The 23,589-nt window shown below is 36.8% G+C and overlaps 1 protein-coding gene and 1 pseudogene across 2 annotated transcripts; both read left to right on the top strand.

The window, feature by feature from the left end:
• The first annotated feature begins 5,091 nt into the window (after positions 1–5,091).
• LOC107949829 (NAP1-related protein 1) lies at positions 5,092–9,688 on the top strand. 2 transcript variants are annotated; one of them, XM_016884602.2, is made up of 11 exons: positions 5,109–5,636; positions 6,281–6,403; positions 6,508–6,558; positions 6,728–6,799; positions 6,954–7,064; positions 7,153–7,214; positions 7,777–7,837; positions 7,924–7,980; positions 8,088–8,132; positions 9,304–9,429; positions 9,630–9,688. In XM_016884602.2, exons 1-10 carry the CDS (start codon positions 5,508–5,510, stop codon positions 9,382–9,384), a joined length of 792 nt encoding a protein of 263 aa, XP_016740091.1. In that variant the 5' UTR covers positions 5,109–5,507; the 3' UTR covers positions 9,385–9,429; positions 9,630–9,688. The 2 variants fall into 2 exon arrangements, with proteins under 2 accessions (XP_016740090.1, XP_016740091.1); XM_016884601.2 differs by having other exon boundaries at positions 5,092–5,636; positions 9,304–9,688.
• A 4,150-nt stretch (positions 9,689–13,838) lies between these two features.
• LOC107949921 (laccase-11-like) lies at positions 13,839–22,640 on the top strand (annotated as a pseudogene).
• Positions 22,641–23,589: the final 949 nt, after the last annotated feature.

The raw sequence follows: 23,589 nt of genomic DNA, 5'->3' as shown, positions 1-23,589 counted from the left end.
TCCGACTTTGTTTCGAGATGTTTAATATGTCAACAAGTGAAAGCGGAACATCAAGTGCCTTCAGGATTACTTCAGCCGATCATGATACCTGAGTGGAAATGGGATCGAGTCACAATGGACTTTGTGTCCGGACTGCCATTGTCAGCAAGTAAGAAAGATGCGATTTGGGTTGTTGTCGATAGACTGACTAAGTCGGCTCACTTTATCCCCGTGCGTACGGATTTTTCATTGGATAAACTAGCTGAATTGTACGTTTCTCAGATTGTGAGATTACACGGGGTACCTATTTCTATCGTGTTGGATAGAGATCCGAGATTCACCTCACGATTTTGGAAGAAATTGCAAGAAGCTTTGGGTACCAAGCTGCATTTTAGCACTGCTTTTCACCCCCAAACCGATGGTCAATCCGAGCGGATAATTCAGATACTTGAGGATATGTTGAGATGTTGCATCCTCGAGTTCAGTAGTTCATGGGAACGGTATTTACCTTTGATTGAATTCGCTTACAACAATAGTTTTCAATCAAGTATTAAGATGGCACCTTACGAGGCTTTGTACGGTCGTAAATGCCGTACACCATTGTTTTGGACCGAGCTCGGTGAAAGTAAAATTTTCGGAGTTGATTTGATTAAAGATGCCGAACAGAAAGTAAAGGTAATCCGTGAAAGTCTGAAGGCAGCCACAGATCGTCAAAAATCGTATGTGGATTTGAAACGAAAAGACATTGAATATCAGGTGGGAGATAAAGTGTTTCTTAAAGTTTCGCCTTGGAAAAAGGTACTCAGATTTGGCCGTAAGGGCAAGTTGAGCCCGAGATTCATTGGGCCGTACGAAATCTCCGAACGAGTTGGTCCGGTTGCGTATAGATTGATTTTGCCCCCTGAACTTGAAAAGATTCACGATGTCCTTCATGTTTCGATGCTTCGACGTTATAGATCCGATCCGTCACATGTGATTAATCCCTCAGAAGTTGAAATTCAATCTGACTTGAGTTATGAAGAAGAACCGATTTGTATCCTAGCTCGTGAAGTGAAAGAGTTGCGAAAAAAAAGGGTTCCGTTAGTTAAGGTGTTATGGCTCAAACACTGGATCGAAGAAGCTACTTGGGAAACCGAGAGCTCGATGAAAGAACGATACCCAAACCTATTTACCGGTAAGATTTTCGGGGACGAAAATTTCTTAAGTGGGGGAGAGTTGTGACAGCCCACAATTGACCCTAGTCGGGAAGTGGTTTCGAGACCGCTAAACCGAGTCACCGAAATGTTTGAATATGATATTTATTGTCTAGAATATGTAATTATGAATGTGTGAAATTTTCAAGCTTCGATTTAGTCGATTGCATGTGAGTTTTAGTAAATAGGACTTATGTGAGAAAATTTTGAAATGTGATAGGTCAAAGCATAAGGACCTATTAGTGCTTGTTGAAAAAGGGGGGACTTGCATGTCAATTTCCCCCCTCTATTAGTAGTGGCCGGCCATGACAAGTATGGTAGACCAAGTGTGATGGGCAAGACATGTCATAGACATGTTGTGTTGGTGCATCATGGGTGGAAACAATAAAATAATGAGCATGGTAATTAAATAATGAAAGGGAGGAGTGATGAAAAAAAAAGAATGGTCGCATCCATGCCCCCCCTTTTGCCGTGAGTTAAAGAAAAGAAAAGAAAAAAATTTTGTTCATCCTTTTTCATCTTCTTTTGGCCGAAAATTCTAAGGAAGGAGGAAGGAGTTCTTGCTTCATGTTTGGTTTGGAAGAGGATTAGGAGGAGGTTTGGCCATACTTGTATCTAGATTAAGGTATGTTTGAGGTTGTGCCATGAGATTCATGCATGTTTTTAGTTGCTAGCTTGAGTTCTAATTAGCCCATGGTTCAAATCTTTGCTATGTCATGGGAATGATATTCGGCCTAGGTGGATTTTGTGTTAATGCCATTGCATGCTAAATATGAAGCTTGTTAATGATGCATGTGATGGTGGATTGATGATTCTTGAATCTTCTTTTTAGCATTTTTGAGTGAGACATTAAGTTCTTTGTTTAACCATGACCAAAAATTGAAATGGTATGGTGTTGTGATGCATTCGGCCATGGTAGGAAGTAGAAGGGAAAAATATGGTTGTTGTTAGATGAAGTAGAGTCTAACGAATGAGCACATATGTGCATTAGTTGCTAGATGGAGAAGAATCGGCTAGCAAGTTGTGTGCTAAGGCCGAATATAATTTTTGTATATTAATGAGTAATGCATGTGTTAAATTGATGGAAAGGGAGAGGATGCTTTACTAGTGTATATATGTGTGTATTAGCCAAGTTTTGAACTTGAAACAAAATGGTGTTTAGTCAATACAAGTGACCATACTTGTAGAATGTATTAAGTGTTGCAATCGGCCCTAACATAGACATGCATATTCGGCCATAGGAAGAAGATTGGTGTTGCATGTATTCGGTTAGAGGCAAGAATATTGATGCTTTTGTCTTGGCTTAGAAAATTCGGCCAAGGGGAAAATTAGCTAAAATGTTGAGTTTGATTCATGATTCCGTACATATGTGACTTTAATGTCTAATGTATAAATATGGGCTAAGTGCCTTGTGTTCCTCTTTTCGATGCTCAAATGATTAAATCAATTTATTTGTTTAATTAAGCTCAAGAGCAAAGGGGAACTAAATCCGATAAAGGGAAGGAAAAAGTGGTCGAATAGCTATCGGAATCGTTCGAAAACATCCGAGGTAAGTTCTTGAGTAAAAGAGCTTAAATTATGATTTGATTAGATCATGTTTTAAGCAAATCAAAATCATGCTCTTTGTGTGTGGCTATTGAGCCGAAATTGCAAGAATGATAAGAGTCTTGTGTTTGAGTTTTGCTAACGAAAATGAAATACGAATGTGCCATGATTTATTGTTAAATGTGCATGGTTATTTGAATGATGTCCGGGCTAAGTCTCGAAGGCTTTGTGCTATATCCGGACTAAGATCCGAAGGCATTTGTACGAGTTACTAAATCCGGACTAAGATCCGAAGGCATTTGTGCAAGTTACTAAATCCGGGTTAAGTCCCGAAGGCATTTGTGCGAGTTACTAAATCCGGGTTAAGTCCCAAAGGCATTTGTGCGAGTTACTAAATCCGGGTTAAGTCCCGAAGGCATTTGTGCGAGTTACTATAACCGGGCTATGTCCCGAAGGCATTTGAACGAGTAGCTATATCCGGTTAAATTCCGAAGGTACGTGATTTGGGAATGAATGATCTTGCTGTAAAAATTTCAGTTAATACGCTTGAAACATCCCAACATTGAGGTATGTTTCGTATGTGCTTTGAATTAGTTGAGCCCTTACAAATAAGTATTCGCTCAGTTGATAAATGAGCTACCGGCCTTTGGCTAAGTTGATCTTTGTGTATGAATAAAAGGGTTGGTAATGTGAAGTAAGTATGATATTGAAAAATTGTGCATATGAAATTATCCATTTAGCTACATGAATGCTATACTTTTGTTGTGCTGGAATCCCTTGCTCAAAACTTACTAAGCATAAATTGCTTACTCCGTCTCCTTGATTCTCTGTTTTATAGATTTTGGTTCTCCAGCTATCGGACTCGGGATTTTGAAGTCGAAGTCGCCCACACTATCAAAGCCCCCTTTTGGTACAATTTTGGTTGAACTTCGAAATGGCATGTATAGGACTACCCTTTTGTTGTGGGTCATGGACCCTTTGGACTTGTATAATTTTGGATAGCCATGCGAAAATGGCTTATATATGTTTGAGTATAATGTTATAATCATTTGGTATGAATATGGTTATTGAGAGGTGTGGATATGCTTAACAAGGATTGGCCATGGGAATGGTTAATCACTATCATAAATTGTGCTATTTATGCTAAAAGGGCTAGTTGAATCATGGAAACTATGAAATAGGTAAAGTCTACCTTAAAGGCAGATGCTGACAGCAGCAGTGATGTAGATTTGGAAAATCACTAAAAATAGTAGGAATGAAATTAAATAGTGAATAAATTATGTAAACGAACCTTGATGAATCTATTTTCATAGGAAAGTAACGAAACGATCATATGGACAGTATGTTAAGAGATATTCAGGTTCTCGTAAGACAGGGCCAGAACGGTTTCTGGATTCCTTGTTTCGACTTTGGAAATTCATTATAAATTAACCAGAGATAATTAGGAGTCATGCCATATATGTATAGATTCCTCTTTGAGTCTAGTTTCTATAGAAACAAACGACATCAGTATTGAAGCCCTGTACAGGGAGATATCCAAGTCGTAATGCGCAAAGGTCAGTGTAGTCGATCCCTGTAACATGGGAGACTTTGACTAATAAACTGTACTAATTGGCCCAACCAAAAATTCTAGAAAAAAATATGTAGATGGGCATATTAGTCTAGTTTCAGGGAAAATTTACGGAACTGGATTCCAAGTTTCTGAACTCAAGATATGATTTTTAAAGCGACTAGTACGCAGATTGGCAGTGTCTGGGAATTTTTTTTTATAAGTGGTTTAAAGTCTGTTAACACCTCGTGTTCGACTCCGGTGACGGTCTCGGGTTCGGGGTGTTACAGTACTAATTAGGTCTTTTAGTGTTTAGGTTAGAATAGATCTAGCACTCGCCTCCCTTGGGTACGATCCTAGGAGTACTTACCTACTTTGTTGTAACACTATGTTACAACTCGATTTTTAATTGATTAAAGGAGCAGAGAAGAAAAGATGACACGAAAAGTTGAGAATGCGAAAAAGGCAATGTTCTAGAGATTTTTTTCCTCAAAAATAGAATTGGTATAATTAGCTTTAAGTCCCTTGAATTACTTGAATACAAAAATAACTTTACGTACAATGACACATGAAATCTTATCATTGGATCACGTGCTTCAATAGGTTAAAAATTATCACTGTTTATCAAATGTAAAAATAATTTTTTTGAAAAATTTAGGTACCACATTAGAAGATTTGTCTAAATTTACATCCCAAATGTTATCCTTATAATTCTTAATTTAAATATAATAATAAAATATAAAGATTTGAAAGGTTAAAATTAAATAAAAATAAAGTGGCATTAGTTTTTTTTTATATTTATACAAAGATATCAAAGTTTGTAATGTAAACTAACCAACCAACCTTATCTATGGACACAATGGGTTGAAGTACTACCTACCGCAAGGCACGCAGAAAGATTCTGTTTCCGAACATCAGAACTCAAAAATATCCGAATCCATCCTTGAATTACCCTTACTACCCTCAACATCTCACAATTAAATGACCTTAGTAGCCTCATTACAGGTGTCAGCTCCCAACTGAACAGATATAAACTCCCAAAACCCTAGCATTCTCTACTCTTTCTCTCTCACTCACTCACTCACTCACTCGCTTTTGTCCCCGTAGATATCAGAGGGAAAACACAAGAAAAACAGAACTAGGGTTTTAAAGAGAAAGGGAGCAAAAGTGAGAGAGAGGAGAGAAGAGGCAGAAATTTTTAGGATTAGGGTTTTATTATATTGTTCTCTAGGGTTTAGAAAATGGTGGCCGACAAAGGAAAGAAGATGAAAGTAGCAGAGAAAGTAGAGGAAGAGAACCATGATCAAATAGATGGAGACCTCGTCATTTCCATCGAGAAGCTTCAAGAGATCCAAGGCGAGCTTGAGAAGGTCCATTTTTATCTACATGCCGCTTTTTCATTTATATAATGCGTGTATATGCTGATTTCCTTTTTCTTCTCATTTCTCCCTTGTTTAAGGTGTATGAGCTGGAAAATTAGCAAATTTTAGAATTTTTTAAATAAAAAATTTGGATTTCCTTGTGTTTTTTTATGGTATAATGTTAATTGAATGATGTTTTAAGTGTCAAAGTATTGTATTTGCTGTAATTTCAATTGCGGGTCGATGAAATAAATGTTTAAAATTTACTGCTCTGGTCGTTAATATTTGTACTTTATCGGCTTTGTATGCTGTTTTTATGTTGGGTTCATCTGAATTATTGTGCTAAGCTTTGTTTTATATGTATATTTATTTGGTGATCTAATGTTGATTGTTAATTCTTGCATCTGATCATCTTTGTAGTATGATTGAGTCCTTTAATGTTTTCTTCCGTGTATCTAAGTGTCCCCTAGCTTTGTTAAGCACAATTTTGATTTCTTCTTTTATTTGTGAAGTTACTTTGGATTATTATGTCTTATTGCGAGGCAGGTGATTTAATGTGGCTATGCTTGCATACAAGCGTACAGATGAAGTGGTAAATGTCACATGTGGTGTTTCTGATTGTAAGCTTTTCGGTTCTGTTTTTTTGGTTGTAGATCAATGAAGAGGCAAGTGAGAAAGTCTTGGAAGTGGAGCAGAAATACAATGAAGTTCGCAAACCGGTCTATGATAAGCGGAATGAAATCATCAATTCAATTCCTGATTTCTGGTTAACAGCTGTAAGTTATTCTGTTCTTCCGTTCTTAATATGGTGAACAATTTGTTAAATTTGTTTACATGTTCAGAAGAATGTATTAAATTGACTTGCATTCTTCATGTGCAGTTCTTGAGCCATCCTGCTCTTGGTGATCTTTTGACTGAAGAGGATCAGAAGGTTTAATGTCACTTCTTTCCCAAAATGAACTTATCATTTTGCGCTTATTTTACTTTCCAACATTGATTTTTGATTTTGTTTTTTATAGATGTTTCTTGATGTTTGCCTGAATTTTGTGAATTCTTTCTTATTTATTGATCTTCTTATTTTCAATTATTATTCTTGGTAGATATTCAAATATATTAACTCACTTGAAGTGGAGGATTTTAAAGATCTGAAATCTGGATACACTATCACATTTGTAAGTTTATTCATATTCCTATTCTTACCTTATTTTTGGTGATTGAAGTTGCTCTTAATTTCATTTGCTTGCATTGAACTACTGTTAGAAGAAACATAATTCATACTCTAATATATCTGATGATTTGTTGACCGGCTTTATTATAATTTTTCAGAATTTTAATTCCAATCCGTACTTTGAAAATACAAAGCTTACAAAGACCTTTACCTTCCTTGATGATGGAACCAAAATTACTGCTACCCCAATCAAGTGGAAAGAGGGCAAGGTAAGACCTTCTCTTTTGATGACTATCCTGCTTCTTGTTTTATGTTTTCCTTGGATATCATATGAAATTATTTTCCTTAAATGTTAAGGGCTTGCCAAATGGAGTTAATCATGAGAAAAAAGGAAACAAGCGACAACTTGCCGAAGAAAGGTTTGTTTATCATACCCATCAGTCAATTTTTCTCAGGCTTAGGACTTGAGTAACATAAAACTTGAGATCAGTTTATTAATATCTCCATCACTCCATGCTGTGAAATGCAGTCACTTTGTGTGGCGTGCTATGTTATAAGAGTTGGATCGGTGGTTGGACTGGTCAGACAGCCGGTTACTAGTCCAACCAGTTGAGCAATAGTTAAATAAATAATAAAAGTTAAAAAAAACATAACTGATTGGACTGCCTTTTTCTGGTCATGGTTCCCAGTTTTCTTCCGGTTCATAGCAGTTTGCTCTATTCGTGGTTATATATCATTGTCAAACTGGTTGGACCACTGGTTCCCAGTTCAACCGGCTGGTCCAGTCCGCTTCTGACAATACTGGTGGTGTTTCTATAACTGCTATGTATTTATATATATATGCATGTACATATTTGAAATTTCTTATAATATGTTGTGAAGTTCATATGCATTTATGCCACTTGTATTTGATCCTTCATTTATGAGTCACACTGCAAACCAATTCTGTATTGTGCTAAATTTTATCAACATATAACACAGCTTCTTTACCTGGTTTGCTGATGCTCAGCAAAAAGATGACATGGATGAAATTCATGATGAGGTAAATTCTCTATGCATGTACTATTAGTTTATTTTACTCATTCTGTAACAGCGCTGGTCTAAGCTTTCATTTGATGAACACTGCAGGTAGCAGAGATTATCAAGGAGGATTTATGGCCCAATCCTCTCACTTATTTCAACAATGTAACCTCTTTTTTCCTCCTGCTTCTCATGATTTGTTGTACATACTGTTTTTCGTGATCATGTTTTGTTTCCCTTTGCTAATTGTTATTGGAACTTTCTTGATGCAGGAGGCCGGTGAAGAGGATTTTGACGGAGATGAAGGTGATGAAGAGGTATACTATTTTTCTGTTTTTCGTTTCTTTGGGAAACTGAATACTTTCTTTCATGTCCCATTTTTACTGTGTTTGTTATTTCTTTCAGAAAAAAATGCACTCGTGTAGGTTTGAGGTTACTTGTTCATAGACTTAACTCTTAAACCGTTCTAATAATCATATGTTAGTTGGTTATTGAAGATGATATAGTTTATGCAGTAAATTACTATTCCTCTTTATAATGCATTATATTAACTCAGAATTTCTACTCTGTATGGATAGTCCTACAAGGTGCTGGTTTTTGTTAAAATTCTTGTAATCCTACTTGTTTATGTAAATATATTACGATTTCTATGCTTTCCATATTAATCCTGGAGAATCCCTCTGAAACTGGATAGTGATAGGAGTGAGATTTGTGATTTATGTATCTCAAAAAAATTTGTTCTATGCTTTGGCCCAAGAATACTTGAATGCCTCATAGAGCAATATGGGGCAAGAGGTTAACCGTAATCAAATGAGTGCAATTTGATATGTGAATCTTGTTCTATACGAGTGCCTTTTAGATTATCTCTGACAAGTTTAGCTCTAGAACTCTCCACCCAATTCAATATGGTCAAAATCTTATATTGGATGAAGAAGCACTTTGAGATTGCAGGTGATAGGTGTCTGAGAATATAATTTGAGATGCTTAAGGTAAGTTTTTGGAGAACATTTCATGTAGAGAAAGAATGGTTGTCGTCCAGTGTATCATATTTGACTAAATTAGAGATTCAGGTTTCAGAATGGAGATGTTTATAATCTGGAATAAAGGAAAGTGGGAGAATGAGGTTGAATTTTCAATAATAAAGATTGTTTTGTTATTTAAGGAAGCACTATATGTCTTTTCTCTTTATTCTTAGGGAGTACTTGCGCCTAGGTCACAACTCAGGTAATAGCTCTTTGGGATTTGTTGCTGCGTCTGGAAATTCTTAAACTTGTCAGACATAACTAAATTGTTGTCAGATGGTGATGGCTTAATTATATATTCTGTTTAAAGTAAAGATATATTAGACTAATAATTTTGTAGCATTTATGTTTATTTTATTTATATTCGCACTTACAGGGAAAAGATGATGATGACATAATTTTATTTGACTCTGTTAAAGATATAGGTTAGATAATATCTCCTGCTTTGATATCTGTCCATTTACAGGGTAAAGATGATGATGATGACTCTGATGATGATCAAGATGATGATGATGATGACGATGATGACGACGACGAGGATGACTAAATTACTTAACAGCCTTAAATCATAGTAGTTGATTCTCTTGCTCAAGTAAGAACTGGTGTAAAGTTGTCTCCTAGTCATAGCTAAGTAAGGTTATAGAGAAGATAGCCATCTTTAAGATAGCTTTCTATGTTTTATAAGCAACTCTCGTTATTGTAAGCATAGCTATGACTCGTTTCTTTTTGCCCATCTCTTCACCTTTTTGATCTTTCCTCCCTTGTGTTTTTGTTTTTCTGGTTTCCTCCCAGAGGGTGACACGAAGTGAAAGCTTCTTACATGATATTGGAATGCAGGCATTTTATCTATAGTTTTTTTTTTTTTTTAAAAAGCTCTGTTAAATAGATATGTAAAATGCTGAATCCATTTAGTTTTCGCATGTTACTGATTGATTTTATCTATATTGCTCTGGATCTTTATTTTTCTTTTAAACATATGCGGTTTAACGGTTAAAAATACAAGGATATGAGCTTTAATGACCTCAAATACATGGATGAATACAAGGATATAATCTTTAAAGACTCATATCTTAACGCGTACCGTAGTACTTTCAACACATATTCATATCGTAATTTGAGTAATAAAGTATTTGCACAACTTACCAAAGCAATTATAACATCCCATAGTAGTAAAACTTCAGGTTTATCCGTGCAAATGATAATGTGGAACTTAATGCAAAATGCTTGTGGCATGATATTTTCTTTGTCATCACCAAGGTATCTTGATCGAGTTATGTTTTCACATCTATCAACGTGCTGTGTATCGTGCTTTCATATTAAAAATTATAAGGTTAATTTTCAAGTGAGTTGATCATGGTGTTCGAGTTCCATGAATATATATGTATGTTGCTAGTATCATGAGGTTGGAACTTAAGTTTAGCAAACGGTGCGGTTTTAGGTAATATTTTTGTTTGAAATTTGTTTAAGTCATTCTAACTCTCGAAAAATGAAAATTCTCTTAGAAATTCTTTAAGGCACCAAAATAAAGCGGAAGCAAACTCAAAAGCTAAGGAGCAACGAAAGAATTGAAAAGTCACAAGGCAACAATGCATACAAAGTGCTTGAGTAAATGTTCTTAAATATATTCTTTTCTTCAAGAATGACGTGAAGTACAATGGGATAAAGTGATTACAAATGTAGGGAAGGCCTCTATTTATAGTTGAGTTCCCTTATATATAATGATATAGATTGAATTACATCAATAGCTAAGATTAATGCTTATCTACAATATGAGAGTTCTAAGATATTTAAATTTTATACAATCTTATCTCTTAGGATTTATATTAATTATGGTAACTCTAATTTTACAGAAATGTTGTATTAGGCCACCAAAGCTTCAAGTTGATAGGCTTCTCCATGGGTTCAACAAATTGGGCCAGTTCAAGTGGGTTAAATGAGTCTCATTTAATTAATTGACTATTATGGGATGCTCTCTGTGCATTCGTCAGGGGCTTTGATTCGTGGCTCGTGACATTTTCTCCCACCTATTCTTGCGACATCCTCGTTGTATCCTCGGAATGACACTGGTTTGACTTGTCTCGAAACTGCCTCGATGCTTGGGCCAATTCCCAACTAGTTTCTCTTTCAGTCATTTTGTCCCTTGGAACATTTGCTTCGACTTATGTCTTTGTCATCACCTAACCCAAATCATTTCTCTCTTTTGTAGTTCTCATTCGTAAAAGCCCATTGCCCTTACTTCTTCTCATCGTGACTTGCCTCAATCGGGATTCTCTTCATCCACACAAAAAGGCTTAAACAGACCCATATTGAATGCTGAGTTAACCTTGAGTATAACTGCCGACTCCAGTTTGTAAACATTTCGACTTACCTACTTAAGAAATCTAGAAGGAACCATGTGTCTTTGCCAAGCCAACGATAAGTCATAATGTAAAATACTAGATAAGTGTTTGAGATGTACCTCACTCGTAGTATTTACTTGACTTAATTTCCCAATTCGTGTCACTACTTTTCCCCCACAACCCACCTCTTTCATAGACGGTAGCCCCACTAATAACTCAACAGGCTTTACATCGATTTGCTTCCCCTTCAACATTTCTAAAAGGGTTTCCTTAGTACTCTGATCTACCAAGTCAATGTTCTTACTACAATGAACAACCTCAGCTAGTTGGATTGTCGACAATACATTGGTTTCGCCCTTCATGTATCGACTCATTGACACAATGAAATGTTGTTGTCGAATATCCAAGATACATATACAATTAGAAAAAGGAACCAAAAAAGCATTAATCTTGTTAAGGAAATTCATGCCAAGAAAAAAGTCGTAATCATCCAAGTGAAGTCTTCCTTGCCTTTCCATTGATTGATCTATAGCTCAACTCATTGTACTACTCCCATAGTTGGGACCTCTTTGGATTTTACAGTCCTAATCTTTTTAGTTGATTTGCTAATTAAGAGACCAAGTTTATCCACAAATTTCTCCAATATACAAGTCTGATGTCCCTGTATCAGCAAAAGCACTCCTTTTGATGTCCACAAACATTAATCCTTTCTGCTTGCGATCTTTCTTCACTTTGAAAGAATTGAGTATCATTGACCTAAGCTTTAAACTCTCACTCTCTAGCCCCACTTCATATTCTCTACAGGTTACAAACAACTTAAATCTCTTTGGACAGTCCCGCATCATATGCAGACCACAACATAATAAGTACTTCACTGACTTCTTTTCATTCTCTCTGACCCTCTTGGCTTTGGTAGAACTGAAGATTGAACCAAGCTTCAATGATGTTTTTTCTGGTTCTTCATCCCCTTTGATGGAAAAAATGCGGACTAATCATAAATGAAGTATTTTACTAGCCCCTTCGGTTTGTTGTTGGGCTTCCACTTCCCATTATGTGGTTTCCCATTATCACCATTGTCATTGCTATTCTTAATCTATCTTTCTTCATCTCCCTCACCATTGTCCTTTTCTTAGGACTTGGAAGACTCGAACTTGTCTTTCCTCGGAACAAGATCGATTAATGACTCCGCTACGGTCATGGCTTTGAAAAGTTATTTGACTCCTCGATGTTGCAACTCTTATTTCGCCAAAGGCTTCACCCATCTATAAAGGGGAAAAAAGCCTACTTGCTCAAATTGGAAATCTGGTGCATGAATTTACTGAATTGCCATACATATTTCTTAACCGTGCCTTGTTGCGCAAGATGGCGCAACTTAGCTCGAGCCTCATCCTTGACATACTCTTGGTAAAATTTCCTCTTGAATTCACTCTGGAACTCTTCCCAAGTCCTAACGGTAGCTCCACTTCATTTCTCATTTGTGGACTTATGACGCCACCATAAAAAAAGTTATAAATAAACTACATAGCAACAATATTTACCTTAGTAGCATCATCCATGATGTTTCTGGCATGGAAGTAGGCTCTATTCCCCACAATAAGTTGTCCACATCTTTTGCGGACCTCGTCCCATCAAACTCTTTTAGCTTCGGGACATTTATCTTAGGCATGAGTGTTGTAGTCAACATCCCATTACCTAAAGCAGTTTTATAGATAGCAAACTCCCTATTGAGCTGATAGTAGCAATATTTACCTTAGTAACATCATCCATGATGCTTCTAGCATGGAAGTATTGCTCCATTCCCCAAGTTGTCAATATCTTTTGCTGACCTCGTCCCATCAAACTTTTTTGGCTTCGGGACATCTATCTTAAGCATGAGTGTTGTAGTCAACATCCCATTACCTAAAGCAGCTTTATAGATAGCAAACTCCCTATTGACCTGCACAATCTGTTCTTTCAAGGCTGTCACCATGGCCTCAAGAGCATCATCCTTCTCAATCAGCTCACCCACAGCGGTATTGAGAACCCCTTGCATTGTAATCACATTAGCACTGAGGGCCTCTATCAATTGTTCTTTAAGCTGATCTTGTCTTGATTCCAGCTCTGTGGTATGCCCATCAATTTCCTCAAAGGTCTCCCTTACATCACCTATAGAACCCTTAAGTTTGACAACCATGCCTTCCAATGAGGTGCTAACTTTCTTGCCCCTCTCACGGGTTTTCATAGGCAGAACCCGCTTGTCTACTCCTTTCGACATCTCCACCAACGCCTTCGAACACTAGCTTTGATCTCAACTATCACAGGGCTAGAACTTTAAGTCTAACAAACAGCCTAAGTAAACCCTAACTCTTGAAAGATGAGAATTCTTCCAAAAATTTTCTAAGGCACTAAAATAATGTGGAAGCAAACTCAAAAGCGAAGGAGTAACGAAAGAATTAAAAAGCTACAAGAAAACAATACACACCAAGTGTTTGAATAAATGCTCTCAAATATATATTTTTACTCAAGAATGAAGTGAAGTACAATGGGATGAAGTGATTACAAACGAGAGGGAAAATCTCTATTTATAGTTGAGCTTCCCAAGATTCAATGATACAGATTCAACTAGAGTGTTTTAAGGGATTTAAACTCTATACAATCTTATCCCTTAAGATTTATATTAACCATGGTAACTCTAGTTTTACTAGAGTGTTACACTAGGCCACAAAAGTTTCAAGTAGATGAGCTTCTCCATGGGTTTCACAAGTCAGTTCAAGTGTGTCCAATGAGCCTCATTTAATCAGTTAACCTCGATGTGATGCTTTATGTGCACTTGTCACAGGCTTTGATCTAAGGCCTATGACACTAGTATGAGCTTGGACTCTAGAATATGCTTTTAGTCTCAATTTTAAAAATTATATTACATGCAATTTCATATGCATATCATATAATAATATTAGTTATGTTTATAAAATTCTTATATATATTATATATAATCATAAGTACTACATATAATAAACAATTTAGATATGTTATATACAATAAATTTATTAAAATAAAATATCTATATAAAATTTTTATTTTATATTGTGTTACCATAAAGTAAAAGTAAAATTTTTTATTACATTCGAAATATAATTTATAATACATCAAAATTATTTAAATCTATTTAGGCTTACTCAACCCAACTTGATAAAAAAATCGAGAAAATTTGAACTTGAACAAAAAGATGGCCTGAGAAAAATTGATACGGCATCCAAATTTTTATATAAACAAAATCTCAAGCCTTCAAATTTTTACGTAAACAAATAATCAAAACCAACTTAAGGCTTATGTTAAGTGGATTATAGAAAAGGTGGCTTTGGGTGACCCGACATCTTAACCTCCTATAGGCAAAAACCAGTACCTAACCAATCAAAGATGTCAAGGCAAAGGAAAATTTTTCTGGTGACTGCCACCTATAGCTGGCTAGCATTTCTGGTATAATAATATGGGTTATAAACATTAAGTTATATTGTTGGTGATAGACAATGTACATACTAGATTTTTCCCGGGTCTAAAAGACCCGCATTACAGACAGGCCCGTACGGCCCAATTAATAAAAACAAATAGAGGCCCGAACCTATGTGGCCCAAACCCAACTGAAGCCCAAACCAAACAGAAGCCCAAAGCAGATTTAGAAACCCCTAGGGTTTCTAGGGCAGATCCTCATGCTGCAACCATTAGCAAGAGCCGAATCTTCATACCTGCACGAAAATGGAAACAAATAATATATGGAAAATAAAATCAGAGATTTGCAAATCAAATCAAAAGAAAACAGATATTGTTTCTTCTTTTAATTTTTTCATATGGCTATATAAAGCCATTGACAATACTGTAAACAGATCCGATTTCGAAATCAGAAATAAAAAAGACTTCTACTTACGCAATATAGAGAGCAAAAAACCGAATCAAAGGTTGTTACTTGCATTTTTTATTTTTTTTCTGTTATATGTATTTATTTTTATCGCTTATATATATAAATAATACAAGAGGAAAGAAAGAACCTGGGTTTTAAGCCCTAATCGCCGTGAACGACCGAGGAACCGTCTCCAAAGAAAGACGGTCGGAAATTGAAAAGTCTCTCGGGCTTTTGAGGTGCTTCCACGAATATTTGGAGGGTTTTGTGCCCGGATTTACGCTTAGAGGCCTCAAGGGAACCAGATCTGAAGATTTCTTTTTTTTTCGGCCACCGTATATGGCGGTGCCGGCGCTGGAGAATAGCGGCCGACACGGTGGTCGGTGACTGTCCGATGACCGACCGATGGTCGGAGGACTGAGGGGCTGAAAGAGTTTTTTAGAAGAATTTGTTTTTTTTAAATGTTTTGAAATGAAATTTTTGTTTTAATTTTGGCTTAAATAGCCAATTGAAAACGGCACCGTTTTGAGGGGAGGATCCGCGTGTCGACCCGACCCGGACCCAGGATCCGAGCGTTTTTCATGCGGAGGGGCAAATTACGCTTTTGTCCCCTCCGCCTTTTAATATGTTTACAATTAAGTTTATTTGCTTTTCTAAAATTCACCTTTAATTTGTTTTTAATTTTAATTTAGTCCTCTCTGAACGACATCGTTTTAGAGGAGAAGGGAAAATTGCCCTTCCAGCCCCTCTATGTAATTCTCGCGTTCAATTTAATCCTCTAGATTTTATTTATTTGCAGATTTACCCTATATTTTTACTTACAATTCAATTTAGACCATTTTTCATATTTTTCTTTAAAAATTAATATTTTTTTGATAATGCAATTGTTTTCATCTTATCTTATAATTCTCATATGTAATTATTATTATTTTGTATATATATGCTTTTTAAAAAAAAACATGTATTATGTTTTATTTTGAAATTATTATTTTTTCGCGTACTTATATATATATACTTGTTTTATTTATTTAATTATTTTTGGTATTATTTATTTCAAACCTATATATACTTTTATGTATACTTGTATGCACTTTTTGTTATTTATTTTAATTATTCGTTTATCAATTTATGTTTGCATATTGTTTATTATTATCTTGCCCATTTATTTGATATTTTGTATGTCATAATTATTTATTTATTCATATTATTTCTATGCTATTGTAATATTTATTATTGCCTTGTATATTAAATGTAGCATCACATCATTTTTTTACTTGATTTTAAACTTTCCAAAATTAAGATAAATGCTTGTATTTAGGATTTTCAAGGAAATTGAGCCCTAACGTATCGGGTTCCGATTTTCTTCGTTAAATCTAACAATCTAGCAATTTCTCTTTAATCAAAAAATAAGAGCTCATTATTGGGAATTCAACACGTTGTGTCCTAACGTATTAGATGTGACGCATTGATTTCTCGAGATGAAGATTTTTTTCTAAAAACTATAAAGGAAATATTCCGAGTTTGGGATTTTAAAGGAATTGTGCCCTAACGTATTGGGCCGTGATTTCTTAAATCTTGGATAAATGGATATTCTTTTAATTTTTTTTATTATACGAGTGTTCTGACCTAATTCATTTTGGAGGAAATTAGAATGTTGTGCCCTAACGCATTGGGTGTGGCATTTTTGCTTCTCTAAATTGAGAAGGTTCTTAATACGCAATGTTTTAAGTTTTTAAAGATTATATTTTTAAAATTTTCGACCTTAAGACACTAATTAATTAACTAGGTACCAATTTTTGGGCGTTACGAGGGTGTTAATCCTTCCTCGTACGTAACTGACTCCCGAACCCGTTTTTTTTAAACTCGTAGACCAAAGCTGTTTTTAGGTGATCCAATCACACCCTAATAAAAGATTGGTGGCGACTCCCAATTTTCATTTTTTAAAGTCGACAACCTAAAAATTTTGTTTTTTTTTCAAAAAAATGGTTTCGACAAACAAATTATCATCAACTTTGCTGGTCATATATGGATATCTCAACTTCTTAAACAGTTGCTTCCAAGGTTTGTGTAGCACTTGCATTTGCTTTATTTACCAAATTAGAATCATACACTGCTTTCCATTAACCTACCTTATGTTTCTAATACTATAAATATTAATGTCTTTTCTTCCCATTTCGGTACAAAATAATTAGTTAGCAGAACTCGAATCTAAAAAATGGCAATGAAGCTTGATAGTTACTTGCAGTTGTTTTTGAGTTCTCCAACTAAAGTTGCTGTGAGAAGTATCAGTTTGATGTGGGTGTTTTCTTTGACTGCATAACTTTATTTTATTATGAAGGATTGGTTAATGGCTTTTATATAACTCTTACATTGCTCTTCAGATAAGAGTGAAGAATGTGAGCAGGTTTTGCCATGCAAAACCAATTGTCATCATGAGTGGAAGGTTTCTAGGACCGACCGTCTATACAAGAGAAGGAGATCGAGTTCTTGTCAACGTCACTAACTATGCACAATATAACATCTTCATTCATTGGCATGTTATTTACATTCATTTGCAATCTATCTTTATGCACAATGTACATATATGCATATATATATTGAACCAGCTTGTGTTTGCATGTAACTAAGCAGGCATGGGTTAAAGCAATTTCGTAATGGTTGGGCGGATGGACCTGCATACATAACACAATGCCCCATCAAGACTGGACATAGCTACACCTATGATTTTAATGTCACGGGACAACGATGAACACTATGGTGGCATGCACATATTTTATGGCTAAGAGCTACTATCTACGGTGCCATTGTCATCATGCCGAAAGAAGGGAGGATGTTTCCACTCCCTCAACCTTATGGAGAAACTAAAATAATTCTAGGTTGTAATTGGTTAGAGGAATTGATATTTCTAAGTTCATTGCTATGCAGACATGGAATGTATAACAGGCTAAGTTTTTGTATGCAGGGGAATGGTGGAATAAAGACGTTGAAATACTTGTAAACCAAGCTAATAAGTTGGAGTTGCCACCACCAACTACTGATAGTGGGTCCACTCTTCCCGTGTTCTTTGAAAAGTAAGTACTAGCTTTAGAGTAGAAAAACAAATTTAAGAAATTGGCATCACTCTGACTTGTTTCAATTTTAGATACCTTTTCTATGGAGGTTAAGGTAGGCAATTCTATATTACAAAGGCATCCCAAACACAGTTCTCCCATCTATGCCCAAATTGCCTGCCCCAAACAACACCAATGTTGCATTGAGATATAACAATTGTCTTAGAAGCCTAAATAGCCAACAATTTCAAGCAAAAGTCCCACTTAAAGTGAACCGTCATCTGTTTTACACAGTTGGTTTGGGTGCGAACCTATGTTCAAGTTGTCAAAATGGTACACAACTAACTGCTTCTGTCACAGGGCTAGATCTTTTGTCTCGTGATCCGTGCGGCCTTCGGCAATCCGTTCACTCCAAACTCGCCTAAGTCAGCCTTTACTCCCAAAAGAAAAGATTCCTTTAGAATTCCTCTAAGATACCAATTTTGTATAGTGGAATCGATTATGCCAAAAGAAGCTACAGACGAACAATAGAAAGCTAAAGAAAGGAATGCCCACAAAGTGTTTGAGTAAATGCTCAAAAAATTCTATTACTCTTAAGAATTCAACATACAATGGATGAGTACAGATGAGGGAGATGCTCTCTATTTATAGTTGAGCTCCCCAAAACTGACGATCAAGATACATTTACATCGATGAACATGATTAACCATATCCCTGGATTTACAAGATATGCCATGTCAAATCTAATATAATCTTTACAAGATATGATTCCCTCAATATTCTAACATTAGTTACCAAATTAGCCTAAGTTGTCATATCTTAATAATCGGGCCAACCAGGCTTCAATCTGACAGGCTTTTCTAACAGTTCTTTGAATCAGGCTAGTTCTCATGGGCTAAATGTTCCCCATCTAATCGATAGACCTCCATGGGGCGCATCTTATGCCATGGTCACGGGATTTGCACTTTGGCCCGTGACATTCTCCCCTACCAATTCTCGCAATGCTTTCATTGCGACTTCTGCATGACACTGACTTAATTCATCTTGGAACTTTTTTGTTGCCTCAGCTTCTTCCCGACTTGTCTTACGATCGGGTTGCCCTTTCCTTCGGAACCTTTTCCTTGGCTTCCGTCGTCTCTTAACTTGAATCGTTGCACTCGTTGGTACATCTCGTTGGCAAGAAGTCTCCGTTTTAACTTGCCCCAATTTTGACTTGTTCCCATTGGAATCCCTTTGATTCTCACATCTTGGCTTCGTACCGCCCACAGTCCCTCGATCTCATTGCTTAAGAATTTTGAAAGGGCCCCTACGACCTTACCAAGCCAACAAGTCAGAATTCAAAATACTATCAGAGTGTTTACAATGTATCTTACTTGTAGCATTTACTAGTTTCGACTACTTTTGTATTGCTTCTTTCCCCTCGAAGTTCGGTACAGAATCCACCTTCCCAAAGGTGACGGCTTCGCAGTCAACTCCATAGGTCTCATATCAGTCTTATGCTCCACTAACTTTTCCAAAGGGGATTTCATAGCATTTCGTTCTATCGAGTTAATGTTTCTCACATACGAAACATCTTCGACTAGTTGGATTGACCACAACACCTTGGTGCTAAGCTTCATATCCCGATGCACTGGCACAACAATCTTTAATAATGGACTAGTGACAATGTGAATTTGATCGGCCCATGGAAACAGAACTGTCTAAATCCTGTCAAAGAAGTTTAAACCAAGTACATAATCGTAATCATATAATTGGACTACCTCAAAGTCTTCCTTGCCCTTCCATTGGCTGATTTGTAGCTCCACATTACGAACTACTCCCACATTAGGGCTCATCAGAATTTACTGTCTTAATCTTCTTATTCGATTTCTTAATTGACAGACCAAGCTTCTTCGTAGCCTTTTCTGATATGAACAAGTCTGATACTCCCGTATCAATAAGAGCACTTCGCTCCTCACCCGCAATGTTGATGTCCACAAACATCAACCCTTCTTCACCATTCCTTTTATTAGGAATGAGCACCATCGTATTGACCCTCGATGTATTTCCCTCAATAGGTTTTGCCTCTTCCTTCGGCTCATCTTTCTTTTTGATTGCCGAAATCATCGATTTCTTCAGACATTTTCGCGCCATGTGTGGTCCTTGAAAAAGGAAGCATTTTACCCTCTTTCCCTTGGCCCTTGGGTTGTTGGATCCCCACTTCGCATCTCATGGTTTCCCATTGCCACTTGTGCTATCGGTAATGTTGCCATCATCGCTATGTCCCTCTTCATCTTCCTCATGGTTTCTCTTACCATTGCCTTTTCCATTGGACTTAGACGACTCGAACTTGTCTTTCATTGGACCAAACTAAAAAAAGGACTCTACTTCAGCCATGGCTACAGTAAGTTCGGTGATTCCTTGCCTACGCAACTTATGCTTTGCCCACGGCTTTAACCCATCCTTGAACCAATAGAACTCTTCTTTCTCGCTCAAGTCGGAGATTTGAAGCATCAACTCACTAAATGCTCGAACATACTCCCGAACAGTGCCTTGTTGCGTGAGACGGCGCAACTTAGCCTGAGCCTCTTTCTCGACATACAGTGGATAAAACTATTTCTTCAACTCTCTTTGGAACTCCTCCCAAGTCCTAATTGCATTCCCACCACGTTTTTCATCCGTGGACCTACGACGCCACTACAAGAGAGCCACATCAGTAAAATAGATTGAAGCAGTGTTTACCTTAATGGCATCATCCTCGATGCCCATCGCTCAGAAGTATTACTCCATTTCTCACAATAAGTTGTCCACATCAATTGCGGACCTTGCACCCTTAAACTTCTCTGGTTTGGAAACATCCATTGCTTGTTGCTTCGGTCTTGAAGACAACATCCCATTACTCAAAGTAACTTTGTAAATCGTGGGCTCCCCCTTGAGCTCTTCAATTTCCTTCTTCATGGCTAACACTATATCCTCGAGATTCTCATCACTCTTTGCCAACTTTGTTGTAGTGAAATTGACTAATTCATTCATCTTTTCCGCATTGGCATCGAAAGAATCCAACACGAAATCTCTGAGTTGCTTATTCATTGAGTCAAACCCATCTGTGCGTCCCTCGACCAACTCAAGCATCTCCTTCATGTTCCCTACGAACTCCTCGAGATTAACCACTCGATTTTCTAAAGCTGTCAGCATGTCCCTCGAGTGACTTGCTTTTCTAGCCCTCCCACGGGTCTGTATTGGCTCATTCTAATCAGCAACTTCTTTCGACATCCCAATGGTGCCTTTAAACCTGGCTCGGATACCACTTGTCACGAGGCTAGATCTTTCGTCTCGCGATCCGTGCGGTCTTAGGCGATCCGTTCGCTCCAAACTCGCATAAGTCAGCCTTTACTCCCAAAAGTTAGGATTCTATTAAAATTCCTCTAAGTCACCAATTTGTATAGCGGAAACGATTGTGCCAAAAGAAGCTACAGACGGATAATAGAAAGCCAAAGAAAGGAATGCACACAAAGTGTTTGAGTAAATGCTCAAAGAATTCTATTACTCTTAAGAATTCAACATACAATGGATGAGTACAAATGAGGGACAGGCTCTCTATTTATAGTTGAGCTCCCTCAAAATCGAAGGTCAAGATACATTTACATCAGCGGATGAGATTAACCATATCCCTTGATTTTAGGGATTTACAAGATATGCCATATCAAATCTAATGTAATCTTTACCAGATATGATTCCCTCAATATTCTAAGATTAGTTACCAAATTATCCTAAGTTATCATATCTTCATAATCGGGCCAACCAGGCTTCAATCTGACAGGCTTTTCCAACAGTTCTTTGAATCGGGCCAGTTCTTGTGGGCTAAATGTTCCCCATCTAATCGATAGACCTCTATGGGGCGCATCTTGTGCTATGGTCACGGGCTTTGCACTTTGTCCCGTAACACTTCATTGAACAACATAACCTTTGTGATGCCAAAGGTTGGTCTTCTACAGGCTCATTATTTTCACATCAAAGGAGTATTCAAAACTGACTTTCTCGATCGACCTCCGGTCCTATTTTACTACACCGGTGTACCACTTACAGTGAACCTAGGCACTTCACTAGGAACAAGGCTCAATAAGGTGGCTTTCAATTCCACCATCGAGCTGGTATTACAGGATACTAACCTCCTCACAGTAGAGTCACATCCATTCTATATTTATGGTTTCAATTTTTTCGTAGTTGGCAGTGGTGTTGGGAACTTTGATCCTTCCAAAGACCCTACTAAGTTCAAACTAGTCAATCCTCCCGAGAAAAATACTATCGAAGTGCCAACCAGAAGATGGACAACTATTAGATTCTGAGCTGATAATCCAGGTAAAATTTTCGCAAAGATGATCCATGTAATGTAAGGTCATTGAATTTACTCTAGTTTTTGTGTCTATCAGGTGTTTGGTTTATGCACTGCCACCCGGAACTACATACGATGTGTAGTCTAAAGATGGCCATTGTTGTTGAAAGTGGGAAGTCACTTGAAGAATCTATTATACCACCACTAAAGGACCTTCCACTTTGCTAGACATAGTTAAAACCATTTTCACTTATTTCTCGATAGAGGAACAATGAATTTGTTCCCACATTTTATGTATTTATTTCATCTTTGGTTTAAGGCTATTCTTTTGAGGAGGAGATATGTTGAAAATTGGCCAACCATGCTGCTGTGATATTTTTGGTTGAAGTGTATGCAGCTTGTAAACATGCTATAGCACGTATGTTTCTGGTAACAGTAAGGTTTTCTCTTTAGTTTCATTGTAATCAAACTAGTTGAAAATGAACAAGTTGATGAAAACTTGATACATTAGGTGTTGAATGACTAGTTTAGGCAGCTTGTTTATATGTACAAGCAATGTTTATCAAGTTACTAAGCGATTTAGTGGTAGTAGGTAGTATCTGGTGATGTATTTGGCTATAAATGTATTGTTTTCTTATTGAATGAGTGAGCAAAAATGAGTTATCAGCCATAAGCTCCCTTGCTGCACATTTGTGAGCAAGTAAAATTTTTTTCTTGTATCTTGCTATCTTGTCTTGTGTCTTTTTTTTCCTTCCTTTGCTCTTACAAAAACTCCAACAATTGGTATCGGAGCTTTTATGATCTTTGAAGGGCTGCTAAACAAATGATATGTTTTTGTATTAATTTTTTTCACTGCTTGTTAAAAAGAAAGAAGTTGTCAAAGCACAAGCATGTCATTAAGGACTGCTTGTAGAGAAGACAATATCAGCTCAACCTTATGAGACTTTCAAACAAGCTTGGAATAAGCTGAAGGAGGAGTTTCAAGGAAAGTATGTGAGCTTTACAATGTGCAAGTTGCAAGCTCAGCAAGATGTCAAAGCTGCGAGCTTAGCGAGAAGTGCAAGCTATGAGCTCAGCAAGTGGTGCGAGCTCATCAAAAGGTGCGAGCCTTGTATAGTTGCAAGCCTGTTGAAGACACCAGCTAAAGACAGTATGCAAATATGCAAGTTTGTCAAAG

Source organism: Gossypium hirsutum, chromosome D03 (genome assembly GCF_007990345.1).
Source record: "Gossypium hirsutum isolate 1008001.06 chromosome D03, Gossypium_hirsutum_v2.1, whole genome shotgun sequence".
NCBI classification, from domain to species: domain Eukaryota; kingdom Viridiplantae; phylum Streptophyta; class Magnoliopsida; order Malvales; family Malvaceae; genus Gossypium; species Gossypium hirsutum.
Note: the sequence above shows the minus strand (reverse complement) of the source record. Positions and strands in the feature narration are given on the sequence as shown.